At 42.3% G+C, this 18,748-nt stretch overlaps 1 protein-coding gene across 4 annotated transcripts; it reads right to left on the bottom strand.

Moving 5' to 3' along the window:
• Positions 1-949: 949 nt before the first annotated feature.
• Positions 950-18,734, bottom strand: BROX (BRO1 domain and CAAX motif containing). Of its 4 annotated transcripts, none has more exons than XM_059840991.1 (13): positions 18,630-18,734; positions 16,607-16,802; positions 15,571-15,677; positions 13,974-14,070; positions 12,592-12,687; positions 11,871-11,943; positions 11,432-11,537; positions 10,791-10,880; positions 9,970-10,055; positions 8,570-8,651; positions 7,392-7,542; positions 5,817-5,976; positions 950-5,352 (listed from the first exon to the last, which is right to left on the bottom strand). In XM_059840991.1, exons 2-13 carry the CDS (start codon positions 16,705-16,707, stop codon positions 5,266-5,268), a joined length of 1,236 nt encoding a protein of 411 aa, XP_059696974.1. In that variant the 5' UTR covers positions 16,708-16,802; positions 18,630-18,734; the 3' UTR covers positions 950-5,265. The 4 variants fall into 4 exon arrangements, with proteins under 4 accessions (XP_059696974.1, XP_059696972.1, XP_059696973.1 ...); XM_059840989.1 differs by having other exon boundaries at positions 16,607-16,737; positions 18,630-18,732; XM_059840990.1 differs by lacking the exon at positions 18,630-18,734 and adding an exon at positions 18,201-18,354 and having other exon boundaries at positions 16,607-16,737.
• Positions 18,735-18,748: the final 14 nt, after the last annotated feature.

Here is an 18,748-nt window from a genome sequence, read left to right on the forward strand (position 1 = left end):
TGTTCCACATGAAATGATGTAGAAGGTGTAACTTGTGACACCTCTCCCCATTTTAAAGCTGCAGTGCTGCTCTTGGGTGCACACAGTCTGGGCTGGGCAGCTGTGTGGAAAAACTGCAGGAAAACATGGTCTTCTGCCCCTTGGTGGCCATTGCTTCAGCAGGGCCCTTTCACAATCTTTTATCCATCCGAGAGGACTCTGTTGGTGTTGTTCTGCAGGTTTTGACAATGTTTGGGGAGAAAGTATTCACTGAGTGGTGCTGGCAGAAACTGGGGAAGCATGGCCAGCAGACAAGAGGGTCCATGTGTCACAGAGAACAAGGTCCCTGACCTTGAGATTTGAGAGCAACTCAACAAAGCAAGGGCAGCCTTACATTCCAGGGGCCATCAACATGGACATTGCAAACGAGCCCTTCTTTGGGAAAGCCAGACAGGAAGATCGGAGGCATGAAACAAAATTATTAAAGACCACCACACAGCTCTGAGAGACAGATGGGACTCCTGGAGACAGCAGCAGATGCATCTCTGGTTCAGACAGGGAAGACTGAGCCTGCTGTGCTAGTGAGGCTTCATCCAGAATATCAGAGAAGTTATTTCCAAATAACCCTCTTGACATAGTATAATAGAACATCCCACAATGTCACAGACGTTGGCAAGTAGTGGGATTTTGCACAGCCATAAGAAATTCTGCCTAATTGCTTTCTTTTTTTCTAAACAAGAATTTGGAAAGCCCATCTCCTCTCTTCCTGCCTCAGGACTTGACATGCTTCATTGTAGCTACTACTTCCACAGGCATCCAATTCATGGATCTTCCTTATTTAAGTCTTCCTATAAGCAAGGATTAAGTATTCTCTATAATAACAAAGTTGCATTAAATTGCAGAAAGTAACAATCGAGACAGAGCCTCTTTCTTGCTACTCTATGTAAAATTTTAAATAATGAAACAAACATATTTGAAGATTGTTTATTTTAAATGGCATTCTGAAATTCATGGCTATATACAAATTTTCCAACTATGAAGCTTAAGACTGCACGGTGACTGTCTTCACAAAGTAAGGCTGCTTGGTCAGTGATCTCAGAGCCGATTCCATTGAAGTGGGATTACTCAGAATACAGGATGGCTTCTGGAAGCTTGTAATCCATGAAGACACCAACACCAAAGGAGGGAGGCCTTCCTACATAAAAAGCAAATCAAGGGTACTCTAGGTTGCCATGGGACCTTTGCTGAATTTGAGAGCATCACCAGCAGGGAAAGGTCTGAGACAAGCCAAGGGTCACTGTGGAAAGGCATCTGCACTGCACTCACAACTTGGAGACAGGTAGACACACTCCAGGGGATTTTCCATGCCAGCATACTCACTGTACTTTATTCCTCCCTCAGCTGGGCGAGTGACAGGAAAAAAACACAGAAAAAGGAAAAGAAAAAACATTTTGTGCTACTATGGTAATTTAAGAGTGATCTTTAGAGACAGAATCTTTTTAGGGATAACTAACAGGCATGAACAGGATTTATGTTAATGCTGAAACATCAGTTTAGATATCAGACACAGGGGTGGGATTAAATGTTTCACCCTGCAGCCAACAGACAGAAAGTCTTCACCTCCTAGAATTCCCATGGAAGACAGATGTGCTATTACTGCCTCCTCTCATGCTCCCCAATACTAAAGGCAGAGATATGCTTAATGAGTTTGAAGCACACACAGACAATTAAAAATACATTTTAGTAATGTTTCCCATTAAAACCTTACCCATAGCACAGTACTGAAATCAGTGCAACAAAATGACAGGAAGGAGTATTTACAAGCATATTGTATTGTACCAAATTTGCAAGAAAAGAAAATTCTAAAGTGCAAAGTTGTCTCTATTCTACACAGACACATGGATCTATTTTCCTGCTCATTGTACAAACGACTACCATTGTTACAGACACACCACGGCTCCATGCTGAACATCCAAGGGACCAAACACCATCCCTAGGCTGACAGGCAAAACTCCTCTACCAAATCCAGTGAGAGGAAGACATTAGCATCCAAGGGCCAGGTTTAGTCCCTCAGCTGTGAGTCACATGCTGGATGGAGAGTAACTACTGAAAACTCAGGAACACGAAACATGGAAGAAGTGTATTTAAATACATGGAGAAAGTATAATTAAATACACGGAGGAAGGTATTTAAATAGAAATCCTACAAAAAGCTTGATGGTTTGGTTTACAGTATATTAAAGACAATCACTGCTTTTCTTAAAGCACAAAACAGAGGGCCCAGCACTCTGTGCTTTATTCAGCAGCAGTTCTATCCTGCTTCAGATGGGGCACAGATTTTCAAACATTATTTACCCCAACAACATTTGCAGGCTTAGCCATGAGAGCCTCTAAAACCAGAGAGAGGCCACAAAAACAGGATCTTGCAGCATTAGAATATTAAAAAGTCACCATTCAAAATACCTCACTCCTAAAAATTACTACAGGGAGCTATAAGAGAAGGAGAGTGGCTGCTGGGTTTCCAGATTAACTGAAACTCCCAGTTCATTCACTCATATTCTTAAGCATATTGGACAGTTAATCTATATCTTATTTACAGTAATTCTTGCTACTACCCAACAAAACCAGAAGAGAAAGCTGCTCATTGCCTCAGAGCTCTCTCTACTTTGCAAACTGAACAGTCTCCATCTTCTTATTTTTTGGCAAAACCATCCAATGTTTGCCACAGGATTCCAGCTACAAGTAAACAAGGTTTGTCTTGAAAAGTAACTCATGTTAAATGAATTAATTTGTTCCATTATTCTATTTTTAAACTACTACATCATATTTACTGAAACAGCTATGGCACAAGAGGTTACACAGCTAGGCTTAAGTAATGTCATCACCTGACACAATTCACTTAGTTATGTCCCAAACTATTTACAGTGAACTTGATTCAGACAAATAGCTTGGTTTGAGAAAGTGTCCAAAGAATTCCAAGTCCATAAAATAGTCTTTCCTACCAAGATGTTTGGGAATGATTTAGTCATGATTTATTAATTTGATTTTAAGATACTCCTCTACAGGAACCCACCCATGGGTAAAAGCTGCATTGGAAATGAGTCCCAGGACCGACAAGTGCATTAGCAAATGAGGGTAAGTCTGTGCCACAGTTTGTAGCAGATGGAAGGGAAAATGAGGGGAGGAGGGAAAACAGGATCTAGTCTGCACAGAAAGAAAACTTTCAGTAGAGATGTGTACATATTGACAAAGAATTCTGAAAAACAATGAGTAGCTAAAAAAATTGTGATTATGAAACTATATCATGATCCTTAAAGGGGGCAGGCTGAACAAATATTGGTGACTACAGCTGGAATGCAGTTTTAGAATTAAAATCTATATAAGAAAACTAACTCCACACTCTACTCTGGCAAAACCTAAGCTGTTTTTTTAACAATGCGAGAAGTCTAATGAGTCAGCTGATCAAGTTAGGGACAGATTTGAGTAACTCTTCATGAAACATACACAAGGTCCCCATGCAGCACCAGAAGAAATGGAGCCATTTCAGGTATGTATTCTTCTTGATATTCATTATCTTCTAGGCTCCTGCAGAACAGAAACTTCTTCCAAAGAAACTCAGCTCACTTTACACTTAGTTTTATGTGCAGAACTGACAGAAAGAAAAATACATCATGGGAAGCAAGGAGGTCTGCATTTGATCAATCCATAATAGCCAGCATTAAAAGTCTCTTTGCCTTTTGGATCAACAAATTTTGTAATTCGGTCCAGTATCTCAGGAAGAGTCTTGAGTTCCCTATTAACTTCCTTGGCAGCTTTTGTTCCACAGGCCTTCAAGGAGTTATACACTTGCTCTCTAAGCTAAGTGTCCCCAAGCCCCAATAAGGATTTTAGAATCACAGCACAGTGTAAGGTGAACAAAGAGTACAAAGTGAGGAATGTGTTTACAGTTTACATCACAGTAAGTGCATTTGCCATCATGTTTGCTGGAAGGGTGAACATTGTCAGGCTGCTCAGTTTCTTTCTCAGACTAAGAGAAGTGCAGCAACTGGTACCCAGGGATTGCAAGGCTCTAACTTCAACACATGCACCATATGCCTTTGCATTTGCAACAAATCAGAAAGATGTTTAGTTGTCAAGGGCATTTTGCTGTGCTCAGCACTAAAGAATGCTGTCACATTTTCCACAGCAGGCAGAAATGGAAGCAAGTTCTACAAAATCCTTTCTTTCTCGGCCTTGACTGGGCTTGGCTTCATGCAAGTTTTCTTCAGAAAGAGCTGATTTTAGTGCAATACTGCAAAACCTGAGAAGCAGCACTGTTTACACAGGGCATAAAGGAAATCTAGAGCTTGGCTTCCCAGCTGTGCCATCAGCTCTTCAGTTTGTCTTTCCTCCCTGATCTCTTGACAGCTTCTTATAGACATCACCCAGATGGAAACACAGCAACTTACTTCCAAATCCATTACCTTAGCATGACAGTTTCAGGAATTCCAGTGCCAGGAGATTAGAACTGTCTGCAGCCCTCAAACTTAACAAAGCTTTGAAGATTCAAAAACTCTGAACGAATGACACAGGGATGCTTTGCTTTTAAGCACTTCCATATTGCTTGCTGCATCACTTTCAGATACACTTTGATACTAAAGGATTTGGATTAAAGGACAGACAAAGCTAAGGTACCTTACTACAAATTCTGATATAAAAACCTTAATCTATAGAGGAAAGAAGAGACTAATAGTTTCAGAACATAAATTGTGCTCCTGTTATGCAGAACTTGAGGTTTCCCAAGTCCTGTGAAATACCATATGACCATTACAAACCAAACTCAGATTTTCTTCCCTCACTACTATTAGGTGAATTCAGACACAACAAAGTGCTAAGCCTGAATGACAAAACTTGAATAAATACAACTGTTCATGCAAACTTCTGTTTGCAGAATTGGACATGATATAGCATGTAAGGTAATGGAAAAACCCTCAAGCATTACAATCATGATACTTCCTTTGCTATTTGTGGGTAAAACTAAACCCACAAAAAGAAACTCCCTAGAGGCACAATAGGAACATTTAAGCCCACTCATTCTATGATATCCCACTGAAACCAAAAATAAGTCAGATATAAATAACCTCCTAGAAATCCACCACAATCTTAAGCAAGATAGACACATATTAACAAAGGTAAATTAAATTAGCCTTGTAAATGAAGAGAGGAGAATGAGAAAAAGGAGATCAGAACAAAAGCCCCAGAGTCCTATGAATAGAGTTTCAAAGTGAATTCAAAGCACTTATGGCATTTAAGAAATCTGGCATCCACTGTCTTTTTGAGGCTTTATATTTGGTTCCTTCAGAGGTTTTACTTCTTCATCTGGTTTTGGTTTAGCCTGTAAACAAGAAGAAAAAAAAAAACCAACTAAATATCACAAATACAAACCACTGTGTCTGCATAGTATTTATGCACAGCTAGCTTTACATGTTATAATCTAAGAGTCCCCTCTCTTTTCAAGGCTGAAAACTTTGAGTAACCCCCAAGCAAGAGGGAAAAGACAACTGTTCCAACTGTTCTCTGTTTCAGCATCTTTAAATTAATCATTTTCTAAAACATAATCTTTCTTTAGCATGCTGTAACGTTACAGGACTTGGTAAAAAATTAGCTGATTTTCCAGATGCTGGCAGTGTGGCAGAGGTTAACTGACTTCCCCTGGCACAACAGAAGGATGAGTTTAGGTGGTAACCTTATGTCTGCTTCCCACACTGAGCTGGGGAGTATTATGGAAGAGCCAAACTAACTCTGTGTGATACACAGAATAAAGCCAGAGGGAAAGAACAGCACATGGGATTATCTTACAGGGTCCTCCTTTGGCCTCTTGGTGAGATCAAATGCTGCAACTGTTTCAGGAGTCCAGTGTGCATTCAAAGCTGGAAACTCAAAAGGAACAGGCTCTACTAAGCCATAGTTTGCTTTCAATTCCAGCTGGGGAGCCTCTCCTGGCACCTTCTGGAAATAGCTGGAACAGAATACAGAAATGTACTTAAAATACAGTGCACCATCTCTGCAAGTCTTGTTTGCAATTCTAAACAAAGCAATCTGGATTTTCACAGTGGCAAGCACTGCTGCTCTCTTCCATTTTATTAAGGCACTGCCTAACATGCATTCTGCCAGCAAGGTTCACAAGAACAAAAGCAACCCCTTCCTAGTATTGTTGTTTGTTCCCTAATTGTGTGGTGGGTTTTCTCCTACTTATTAACCATTATTCCCAGCGCTTTAATGAGAAGAGCATCTTTTGTCCAAAGAAACCCTCAAAATACAAATGAGGATTTAAAGTACTTTCCAAAGATGAAGAGGACAGTTATTTTCCTGAACAGTCCTAATGTGCCATAGTGGATGATGGCAACACAGCAGCCTCTCAAAGACTGGCTACAGGGCAAAGCCTGACTCAGGGTGTCCCTCTGCCCTTGGCAGGGCAGCAGGTGCTCACACGCTGACCTCACACTCTACCTCACTTCCTGTGTTGCACAGAGCTCTCCCAAAACAGTCACCACTTTCTCTTTCCAAGTTTCGTTCTAGAGGAACAGGGATGTGCTGAAATCTCCAGTATACTTTTGTTGTAAACTCTGACAATGGGTATTTGAACCAAAGCAGAGCAGAGCATTTCTCTTTCTATTTGCAGCTCACTTTGATGTACTTGACCATCCTTTCCATTTAGTCAGTTCCCCTATTCTGCAGGCCTTTAAATATCATAAAAATGAAAATAACAAACCTATTACGAAATGCTAAATCGTAATAGGAGGGAAGGGGAGAAATAAATGAGCAAAAGAACTCTAAAGACAAACTAATCTTGATTATTTTCAACTGAAATAAAAAATTGGTATTTCCAAACCCTTTTTGGAAGGACATTAATGAACAGAAAGCCCTATTCACAATATTAACTATACTTGGACTGGTAAAGCTCCTAGCACCCTAAGCATGATCTTCACTGAAGGTAGCACTGTTTTGACTTTCCGGCTTGCAAAGCAGAATTGCCTACTGGTCTTCTCCACTTCCCCTTCTGTCCTCTTTTTACCTACTAGACCTTGGGAGACAGGAAGAGAGCATTAGAGCAACACAGAAACTTCTGCAGATTTTGTCCTGGGCAGAAGGAAAAGTAACCAGGTGGCTGAGGAATGAGGGAAGAAAACTGCTCAACCTCTCCAGATGTCAGTCCAGCCCACATTGCTGAACTAGCACAGGACACAGAGTGGGACAGCACAGACCCACTGCAAATCTGCCAAGAGAAAATTATAGAATTGCAAATTTATCTTTAAGTTACATGCCATGCCCTAAAGGAATATAACAACTGGAGACTAAAATTTACCATCCCATCCTGAAATAAGGCAAATGACGTAATAAAACTTCATGCTGTACCAACCATGAGTTACTTACATAAATCCATTCTCTCTCTGGCATTTTTCTAATGTGTTCCTAATCAAACTTCCTAATTTCCTAAAGAAAAGATGTCCAGAAGGTTTGGCAGTAGTCCCAGGCCCTTTCGTTTCTCCATATTCTTTGCACAACACTTCAGCCTTGGCAAAAACTTTGCAAGAAAGAAAGGAAATAAAAATTATTTCCATGACCCTCTTAAATCATGGTTCTGCTCTACAGTGCTTCAGTCTTAGAAGACAGCAGAATCCAGTCAGGCCTCTTTCTTCTTAGAAACAAAACAAAACCAGTTCAAAGACAGTCAAGATTTATTGCATCCAACAAGTGACTAGGAACAGGAAAAGAAAAAGATAGCTTTTTGGGTGGGAAGATGCAGGAAAGCATTCTTATGTGTGGGGAAAAATGCAACAATAAGCCCAAGAACTGTGCCACATGGTAGGGAAAAACAGAGGGTATGAAGGTGTCCACACACAGCTGATGCCCCAAACCAAACAAGAATAACTGATATGGAGTGGGAGAAGAAGCACTCTTCTCTGAACAGCCGAACAGTATTTGTTTTATTCCAAGAAATCCAACTTAGTTTGTTCTTAATAAATTTCTGATTTATTTTTCAAACTAATATTAACGTTTTCACCTTGAAGATTTGAGCATTTTTATGAATTGCAGTAAAGTTATGCAGTGCAGGCCAATGGGGTACAAATAGCTTTGAAAAGAGAAGACTGGACAGAAGACCTTGAACTACTGCAAACTTCCCTGAATATACCTTTCAAATTAATAGAAAAGAAATAAGTTACTGAAATCTGTTTAAAAATAAACAAGAAAGATCTAGATTAACTATTTAACGTCCAAAGCATAAATGGCTGCACTACTCTAACACACAGACCAGAAAACAGGATGACCAGACCATTATGGGTTTTTATACTATATATTGCAGGCAGCTCAAAGCCAGTCTTTAAGCCAGGCTAAGAAGTGAAGAAGAAAATTTTCTGCAGAAATGTTATGAAAGACAGTAATTGGTAAGGCCATTAAAAAAAAAAATAGACTGTCTCTATTCAAAGATGTGCTGGATTTCCATCAGGTGACAGATAAAATCTTTACGGGAGAGCAAATTAACACAATACAGCAAAATAGAACAGGCATGGCATCATCAGACCCTGTACTCCAGTCTCAATCACACTTACATTTTTCTGATTCCTGCAGAGATCTGATTGCTTCCCCACATTTATCACTTGCCAGCAAAGTCTGGCCATGGTAACAGTATGCCTGATGGGAGAGGACAAAATCATTACCAACATCCCTGGGTCCTTCCTGAACCAATTCCCTCCTCCTGCTCCCTACAGGAGCTGCAGCTCTTTGAAGCTGCCATTCCCTGCAGATAGTTGACAGCTGGGAAATCCAAGTCAAAGCAGCATTCACTGAGCCATTAATACAGTTCAACATGAACACTGTGAGCCAGAATCACAAACACTTTGTATGAACCGAGCTCTCTCAGCTCTAGCCAAGAGTAACTGAGCTGCACAGAGCTGTTTGACCTGAAGCACTGGCACACAGGCCAGTCCAAGTTCTCACTGTAGCAGTGTGCAGCATCAAGCCCCAGCACAGAAAGAAGATGAACCCCAGGCAAGTTTACAAAGCTAAGACTGAAAACTAAAACTACTCGAACACTCAAAAACTCCATCTGTGACAAACATCACTGAATCTGGAAATGATGAAGTGTTCTGCTGTCTGAGATATTTTGTCATTGTCCAAATAACTTTTCCACCCCTAAAAAGTTGATTCCTGCACACTCATGCTTGAAGGTGGTATTGTATTCCAGTGAGAACTGAATTGCCTATTATCTGTTATCAGGAGCTGAGTTTAACTAGTAAACACAACAGGTGAAGGAACAATCCCATCAACGAATACCCACCTTGCCTCCCTTCCTTTAGTGTCTGTTCTCACAGGAAAAATCTATCTAAATCTACCACTGCCCAGATCACTTGTATCTAAAAAAAGGGAGAAGTACCACAACTCTGATCCTCACTCACCTCTCAAACCTGCTAACAAGGCAAGCAGATTTTAGCTACAGGTTCAGCCTAAGAGAAAGACAATTATGTAAACTGCTTAGCTTGAGCCTTTTGTACAGTATAAAAAAGACAGATTACAGGCTGTGGCAAGCTACAAGACACAGCAAATTGAGCAGCTGAGGATCTCAAGGGCACTCAGTACTTGCTAGGAGATCCATCAGGCAAATAGGGACAGCTCTTGGAATGGTACCTTTTGGTACTTGATGCAGTTTCATTCAGGGCCTTCATAAAGATGCTTAGCTCTGAACTGTGCCTAGGATCAGACTATGATGTAGACAACAGAGAGCACCATTATGCTCAGCCTGAGTGGCTTCAATTAAAGATCTGTGATCACAACAAATCCACACTGCTGCTATTTCACTTGGATCCACAAATCCAGTTCAAATGTCACTGACACTGCACAATTCCTCTTCACAGTATGCAAAGAAAGCCAAGGCAATACTTAGCCCCCATTCCCTATGCAGCCCTTGGCAGACAAACAACAAGCTGCGACTGCTGCCACCCAAAGTACTTACGTAGGCCATATAGAAACAGCTCTTCAAGTTTAAGTACTTCCTCCATTTACCTGCATAGGTTGGATCCAAACTGGATAATGTTTGATCTGTGAACACATAGGTAAAGTTATACTTAAGACATTTCCAAAAAGAAGAACCCCAAACACATTAAAAGACCAGAATTCTTAAACTTAGCACTAGATCCTAACTCTAAAGTATCCAGAAACAAGGGACAAAAATTCCTCCTGCAAAAGCACAGAAAAACCATGAGAAAACCACCAAAAATATACAGCTACCATGCAGTTGTCCCTAGAATTCCTGAAACTGCTGTCCACTAAGTCTGGATGGCTAATTTTCTAAGTATATTTAGGCAGCATTTCAAAACTTGCTCCTAGTTTAAGTTCCAGTAGTGACTCTCATACTTCTGCACTTCTCCCACTTGCCTCAGTAAGCCCAGAGATCATCTTACTCATCTGGAAGGTGGTACATAATGAACCCACTCCACTCTCCATGCTCTGCATCATGATCTGCTGCCCAAAGGCAGCTGGAACACACTCCACTGACATCAGGCCATTTGTCTGCTGCTAGTCTGTTTTCCTTCACTTAAGTTTCCTATCATCAGCTAGCATTTCCTACCATAGTACAAGATTCCCACAAAACCAAAAAGCCTTATCATAATACATGCTGATAACTGAAGCCTCAAATACGCAAAATAAAAGCTAGATACATACTCCATATCCACCGAGAACAACATTAATATTGCAATTTATGGGTAGGTGAAGTTTATCTGCTGGCAAGAGTGCATAAATGGAGTCACTAAGGATACAAAACAAGACACTCACCAGCTTTTTGGTAGAAGTTGGCTGTTTCATAAGCAAGAGCAGCTATTAGGCCTGGATTATGTTTCAGCTCAATAGCCCGAGCAATTGTCACTGAAAAATAGTTCCACACCATGGTTTAAGTTTAATTGAAATGTCCCATCACATCAAATCAGCAGAGGCATTTAGGGTTTTAAAACCCCTGCATGAACAGAAAATAGATGTTGTGCAGTCAAGCAAACAGCAGAATAAAGACAGAATGATTCCAATTTAATAGAAAAACTGAAGGAATGTTAGCCTTAAGATTAGCTAATAAACAGAAGCTGCAAATATTTTAAAGTAAAAGAACTGGGAATGTCTGTTAGACAAGCATGGTGGTGAAAGGGTTGCATTAAAGGAAGAAATACGAAAAAGGAGTAGTGCCACACACAAATTCTTCCAAAGTGAAAGATATTCCATATTACAATTCTAATATCAGACTGATTTTTGGCATTTCCCTTATATAATTGTAACATAATTTTCTTTAAAAGCAACCTGCCCCACTATGCCACAGTACTTCAGGAGAATAAAAAACCCATGGCCTTGCTACCAAGCAGAATTCATGACACAGAAGTGACCCACAAAGAGTCATTTCCCACAGCCAACCAATGTAGATTAGAAGATACCTTCTTGAGCTTCAGCTTGACACTGTATGATGTAGGAGTCTATAAGTCGAGCTTCTAAATCTCTTCCCTTTTCCACAGGTGTAATCAATTTTGGAATATGACTTTCCTAAATACAAAGCAAGTCTCAGAGTTAGTTTAGGCCCAGTGCAAAACAAGCGCTTCATTCCTAAATGGATGGGACACACTGAGTGAAGTGTCCCAAGACAGCACATGACAGCACATGTAGCACATGATATGGGCAGACAGACAAAACACTCTTCCAGTGCCACTGGGAATGAGTTGCAGGGATTGGGTGGTACCACAACACATCAACACCCTTCTGTTTCCTGCATCATTCAGGTGCTCTCAGGTATGTGTGTATAGCAAAGGCCTCTCTAAGACAAAAAGTCAAGTATTTGGAGACACCTTGAAGAACAGGCAGCAAAGAAGGTCCTTCTACCTTCAGGTGTTTAAAAATCCCAGCTGCTATCTTCAGGCTGCGGTGAACATCTTTTGCTTCATCCTCTGTTATACTGAGAAAATAGAATGAATTGGTAAAATTATAGTTAGAAAGGGACTCTAAGTGTCATTTAGTGCCACCTCCTGCTTTGGGGCACCACATTTCACAGCAGCAGATCAGGTCAGTTATGGATTTGTCTAGGTGAATCTTAAATCCTTCAAGAATCAAGAGCCCACTAAATTCCTAAGTGACCTATCCCACAGCTGTGCTACCCTCAGAGTAAAGAAGTTTCTTATAGTGTCCAATCATGAAATAATCATATATAACTTGCTTGAAAGAAAAGAAATGTAAGATCCTGTGATGACTCTCAAGTAAAAGGCAACATCAGTGTTAGAAGCCAAGGATTTAGAGGTTTATAAGGTTAAATGTCAGCAGAGCTGTGATGTTAAGAATCTCAGTTTTCTACCTGGACATTTAGAGGGGGACTGAGGAAGGGTTTATTGAGAACTGACACTTTCTCTGTATCACAGTCATGTAGTACTCCTGCACTCGGTTTACAGAGGCAAGAAGGGATTGAAGTGCTTGTGTGTAAAGACCAACTGCCTCCTGGAACTCCTCTGCCTGAGCTGGACATTTCCTATAGCAGGCAACCCCCAGAACCTGCTAAATCTTTGGTGGAGTATTGCTGCAGCAGAATTGTTAAGAAAAGAAAACAACTTACTCTTCTTTTCCAGCGAGTCTTGATGCATATTTTGTGTACCACAGAGCTACATTAAATCCCATGGAAACCAGTTCAAACACTACATCCTGCTGGGCACTAAAGAAAGACAGATAAAACCCCCCAAAAAACTTAATGCATTCAGTTTTGTTCTCACATCTCTCTCTGCTGATAGTTCACGTAGCAAAAGTCAACACTTCTCTCCATAAAACATTTTTCATTTAAGATGTCAACAATTTCCAATTCTGAACCTCCTACTTCACTGAACTACCGAAGAGAGACAATTTTTTTTACTTATTCCCTTTAAGAACTCAGAATCTAACACATTCAGACGCCCATCCTTCCCTTTTGGGAACTCCTATTTTAAAACTGTAACTTGAGATCTGTTTAGCTTTGGGTGTGGCTGACATTTTGCCCCCCCCCCCCCCCCCCCTTTTTTTTTTTCCCCAGTCGCACATTTTGTGCAAAGCCTTGCCCTGGAATGTCCACTTTAAAGTTGTACTGCTAAGTTAATAAGTCTGTTACAACTCTCTCAAATGAATGTTATTGCAATTATTTATGTAACTGCAGACAAACAGCATGTGCAAATAGCAGGAAATTTCAAAAGGTAAAAACAGAGTCTTTGAAAAGACTGAACTTGCAATCCCAAGCTCAGTTTAGCTTAGGAACTAGCAAACCTTTTCAAAAGAAAGATGTGGGAGTGGGAAGAGTAATATTGGCACAAGTGCAAGTGTTCATGACTGTGAGAAAATTAGAATAAAGTCCTAATCAACAAATTTTCTTCCGTGGGGAATTACACCTTTGAGGAGGTCAAGCACTTCTAGCTAAAGCTTGACAAATTTGTAGGCATGATTATACAACACAATTACCTCCAATAGCAAGAGACAAGTGAATAATTCAGAAGGTTACAGATCCGTATTCCTCCTGGAAACAGAAGATTTGTTTGTTTGAACCAAGAGGACATGTACTCAGAGCTTCAGAGGACAAGAACAAAATCAGATCACAGAAGTTCCTGGTCAGGCAATAGTGCCAAATTAAGTTTTAAACTGCAGTGAGCTTTGTTACCATGCGCAACTCACCAATACCCTCAAGGTTTTTCTTTGTGCTGCTCTAGCTAACTGCAGGTTCAGTTTGTAGATCAACTGAGACCTAATGGATCCTTCTACCATTATTGTGCATTCTCACAGCTTAACATAAAGGCCACTAGGCACAGTTCAGAACACCTAACATGGTACAGCAGTTAACAAAAACACAGCAACACCTTTTTAGAAACTACTTTATGTTCAAGACTTTGCTGCATTTCTGTTTCCCTTCAGGCCTGTGCATGTGTGTAACAGAGCAGCAGAGAGCAGCTGCATACCCCACACCCAAAAAAGCACACACACCTCGGGACTTGTCCTTGTAACGTGTCTGTCCACTTGAAATTCTGAATATATCTCAACTTGCACTCTTGGGATGAGTCATCCAGTGAAAGGATAAAACCTATGGAATAATAAAACAGGCAATCTCAAAGTAAGAAGCAGAAATGAGTAATGAAGGAGATGGATCAATAAGAATATAGATATAGATAAAGGAATGTTTCTTGCTGAACCCCTCAAAACCCCATGTTTACTTCCTGGGGTTTTTATTCCTCAGTATTTTGAGAAAAAAATGTGGAAAAAAACAACTGGCTACTACAGGAAACTGCTTGCCCAGCATGTTACCAACTCAATTCTGAGAATCTTGACTGTTCAAGGAAAACCTGGCAGACGAGTGTACATCCCATATGGTGACAAGTTGGGAGTGGGACTGGCCCAGGTACAGGATGACTGAAGGTCTTCAAGGTAAGTGAGTGGCTGTCTATGCCACCATAGTGCCAACTAGGAAACTGCAGGAAAAGCTGCCTGGTCAACAGGGAGAGGGAAAAGGGCTTCTAAGCATGGGCTCACCTAGTCATCATCTATCTCCAGGGCTACAGGAAATTGTTTATGTCCAGTGGCCCAGAAAACAGCAGTTAGTGGGATGAGGCTCATGCTATGGGATGTTCAAACCCGCACATATGCAGACCCAGGAATTTTTTAGTGAGGCTGAAGAAGGGCCCTGGTCTGATCAGGCCTTACAGACTTTAAGAGGACAAGAGCTTGCCAAAGCAGCTACTGGGGCTATACCTGTCAGTGTGTCACATATTTATAAAATCAGAAAATACTTGTTCCTTTCACATGCAGGAGATTTTAGTGGCCAAGCATGATATTTTCCTGAAGAAACTAACCAATTCTTGGCTGTTGCAACAGGGACTCTTATCTGACCTTTAGATGTGACATTAGCCTACACAGGAGCTCATTAAACCAATGTTTACTTCCCACAGACTGAAAGATCCCACTTTCCACAAATCAGCTGATTCCTGAAAACTCAGTCCTAAAAAAACTGGCTGAGCATCTGACTGCTAAGGAGAGTTACCCAAATATTGGCAGAAGGAAGGTTTCAAAGGAATGTGTCAGCACAGCTGAACCATCTACTGAAAATGCAGACATCATGCTAATGAACAACTACATATATACACACACCTAAGATAAGCAGCAGTAAAAGGTAAACTTGCAACAAGTCTATGGTCTAGTATTAGACAAACCAGCAGTTTACACTGAATACTAAATGAAATAAACTAATTAATAGACTCAATTTATACTTAGGGAGCAACTCACCACCACCTAAAATATAATACACCTTTTCTCCTCCAACAGGAAGCAGAATGAGGTTAAAGGCGGGAGGGCAGGGCAGCACTTAGTACTGCAAGGTCACAAAGGATACTGAAACATGGAGAAGGGGCCTGGCGAGCAGCCAGCACTGGCTGTATCAAGCACAGAACCCATGAAGGTACTCTCCTTCCTGAGAAGTGCAAAGCTTCTTTACAGGAGATCAGCACAATTAACATTATGAGAACTGCTATTAAAATTGAACTGATAGTTCTCTTGATGAATTAGTAGTACGGCTAACAAATCTCCCTACCTTGCAGGAGTGAGAAGTACAAGTCAGCTGCATTCTTCATCATTTCTGGATTACAACTTGAGTCTGTAAACAGCTCCAATAGCCGTGTTCGAGACAACCGCAAGTCACTAAATGAAAGGAGAAAAAAAAACAAAAAAAAAAAAAAAAAAACTATTAAAAATGTACTAATACAGAAAAATCTTCCTTTCTCCTCTGGATACATATGACTGGACGCACAGCACTGGATAATCAGTACTCAATCTACTGTTCTTACACTAAGTAAAATAACTGTGCCTTTACCTGCCACGAGGTTGGGTGCACAGAGAGGAAAGGGAAGCAACAAGCAGGAACAGTCTTCAACATTAGAATGGGATGATAAGATGAAGAGATAAGAATAGATCTGCAAAATAGGCTGAGATCCCTTTTCATTACATTCCTATCCACAACAGAAGAGTCAGGCCCTATCCACTTAAGGAAATTAAGCAATCTTCTGCAGAGGAACGCACAGTCATCAGAAAGACAATGAAGTGTTTAGTCTTTTGCCTCTGCATTGTTGTAATTGGCCTTGCTGTGCAGAGACTGGAGAATTCATTCTCTGTAAGCAAATGTTCTGTGTTAGCAGTGTCTTACCACCTCCCTGCCTACACATCTCTGTCGCTCGTGCGCTGGGGTCAGGGCAGGAACAGACAAGAGGCAGGATCGTAGCAAAGGCGAAGAAGAACCGCGCGGTTTTTGTTGAGTGGTACGATAGATTCTATTCTATTGGCTAACTAACAGAAACATCTTTCTCACACACTGTCCTTGAGAGGAACAGAAAAACAAGGTAGAAAAACAGCACCTGCAAATTGTTTATAGTCAACAGGTTATCACATCTTTCCAACTCCCTAAAATTTCTCACAAGCCACTGTGAGAAACGCTTGCCATTTCTCTCTCCCTGTCCCATGGCATCCACAGTCTTTAGTCATCTTCATCTCAAAAACTGAAGAGCAACCATTGCTTTTAAGGATTTCCTCCAAACTGTAAGAGGCAGAGTGAAGCTAGTCCCAAGTATACTTACTTGCAAACCTTTGTTGCAGCTGGAGTGGTGGCTACCCCATAATAATTAAATGAAACAGGAGCTGTAGCCTTCAGAGGGTTGCGATGGAACCAGTGGGTCATTTTCTTCCTGCGGTGTTGTTTATGCCGAATCTAAAGAGTGGAAAGACCAGCTGCAGGAACAGGTACAACTGAGATGCTGCCCATGTCCTGGTCCTCTGCTCGCAAAAAGATATTCCAAATGTAAATAACTAATTTAAAATTAATTTCTTTCTTTTCCCCATTTGAAATGCCAAGCTTCCATATGCCTCGTGCTCATTATCCACGTGCTTTGTGTGAGAATTACACTCCCTTGAAATAAAAATGCCTCAGAAAGCATTTAAAGTTAGGCAAAAGGCTACCACCTACTTTGCTCTATGTGAGCACACACATTGCTAGGAAAAAAACCTCCACATTTGTTACCTCCTGCTGAGGTAACAAGGCTGATCATATCTGTAAATTACATGAGAAATATCTAAGAATCACAGAATCAACTGGGTTGGAAAAGACCCTGAGATTACTGAGCCCAACCTTTGTGAGAACATTACCATGTCAACTAGACCATGGCACTGAGTGACACGTCCAGCCTTTCCTTAAACACCTCCAGGGATGGAGGTGGGTGACTCCACTACCTCCCTGGGCAGCCCATTCCAACGTTTAACAACTCCTTCTGTGAAGAAATCCTTCATAATGCAAAACCTGAACCTTCCTTGGCACAGCCTGAGGCCCCTTCCTCTCATTCTGTCACTTCATACCCGGAAGAGGAGGCTGATCCCCAACCTGCCACAACCTCCTTTCAGGGAGTTGTAGGGAGTGATAAGGTCACCTCTGAGGCTCCTTCCTCCTTTCCAGGCTAAATCTCAATTCACTGAGATCATTATACTGTGTCTGGTCCATCTGTGAATAGCTTGTATTTGGGAGCCTTTGGTATACGTGAACCTGCAACCACAAACACTGACTGAAAACATGGATCGATTTACACATGTGCATCAGACCTGGAAGGTTGGGAGGGCAGAGATAAACCCGACTCTCTCTTTCCTTTCACTTCAATTTCAGTAGCCAAATATAATACAAGCTTTGCAATGAGTTTTACAACAGCAGCGCAGGGTGATGGAACATAATGGACACATCGTGAACAAGGGAGGCCCCTACTGGGTAAAACGTCACCATGAGGACAGAAAAACCGAGAAGCAAGTTCTGCACTCTGCCTCTCAAAGGTTTTCCAGATATCAAGGGACAAAGCCCCGAGCCCCTGGTGTGACCTCGTAGCTGTATCTGCTTTGAGCAGGACGCTGGAAAGGAGGCCCCCTAGGACCTCCATCATCCCGTGGTCCTTTTGGAATCCCTTCCGTTCATCCCTATAAAAACACTCTGCAGCTTTGGTGAGAAACAAACAAACAAAACCAAAACAAACGCAAGAAGGTCTGCCAGCACTGATTTCCCGGCACTGCCCAGATCCCCCAGACCGAGCAGGGGGTTCGTTCATCGCGTCGGCACCTATGGCGCCGTGCTTACCGCGCCGGTACCTCTCGGGGTTTGTCCGTCAGGCCAGCGGCTGTCGCGCCGTGCCCACCCACCTGCGCAGCGCTGCTGACACCGCAGTGTCGCGGCCCGGCCCGGAAAGGTCCCTGAGAGGATCTCGAGGCCGCGGTACCCCGGCCCGGCCCCGCCGCTCCCGGCAGTGCGTCACGCGCCCGCTGCCGCAGGCAGCGCCAGCCGAGAGTCAATGGCACCGCCCCATCGCGGCCGATCGCATCGATCCCGCCGCTCGCCCTCCTCCCCACCGGAGTCCCCAGGCCGCCGCCAACAACAGCCCTGCGGCTGTAGGGCGATCCCCCGGGACAGCGGCCGCCGGTGCGGCCGGGGCCCACAGTCCTCCCGCGGGAAGGACCCCTGAACGCCACCAACACTGGCAGGAGTGGGGACGCCAGCAAACCAGCAACGGCACCGACCCTCCCGAAGGACGAAAGCCATCTGCGGCGCTGCTGGTGGGCGCCGGGGCTTACCTGGGGGCGGGCCTGTGGTGGCGGCACGACCGGGAGCGGCGGGAGGAGCGAAGGGAGGAGCGGAGCGACCCCGCCCGGGCCCCACCCGTGCGCACGTGATCGGCGCCATGACAGATACC

Source organism: Haemorhous mexicanus, chromosome 3, assembly GCF_027477595.1.
Source record: "Haemorhous mexicanus isolate bHaeMex1 chromosome 3, bHaeMex1.pri, whole genome shotgun sequence".
Lineage (NCBI taxonomy): Eukaryota > Metazoa > Chordata > Aves > Passeriformes > Fringillidae > Haemorhous > Haemorhous mexicanus.

What these genes read in the sequence shown, in the direction of transcription:
- BROX (XM_059840991.1), bottom strand. Translation starts at nt 16,707, where the DNA reads ATGACCCACTGGTTCCATCGCAACCCTCTGAAGGCTACAGCTCCTGTT. An exon ending in GGATTTTTAAACACCTGAAG is followed by an intron (nt 11,538 to 11,870) that starts GTAGAAGGACCT and finishes CTTTGTATTTAG; the next exon opens with GAAAGTCATATTCCAAAATT. An exon ending in CAGAGAGAGAATGGATTTAT is followed by an intron (nt 5,977 to 7,391) that starts GTAAGTAACTCA and finishes ATTCTGTTCCAG; the next exon opens with CTATTTCCAGAAGGTGCCAG.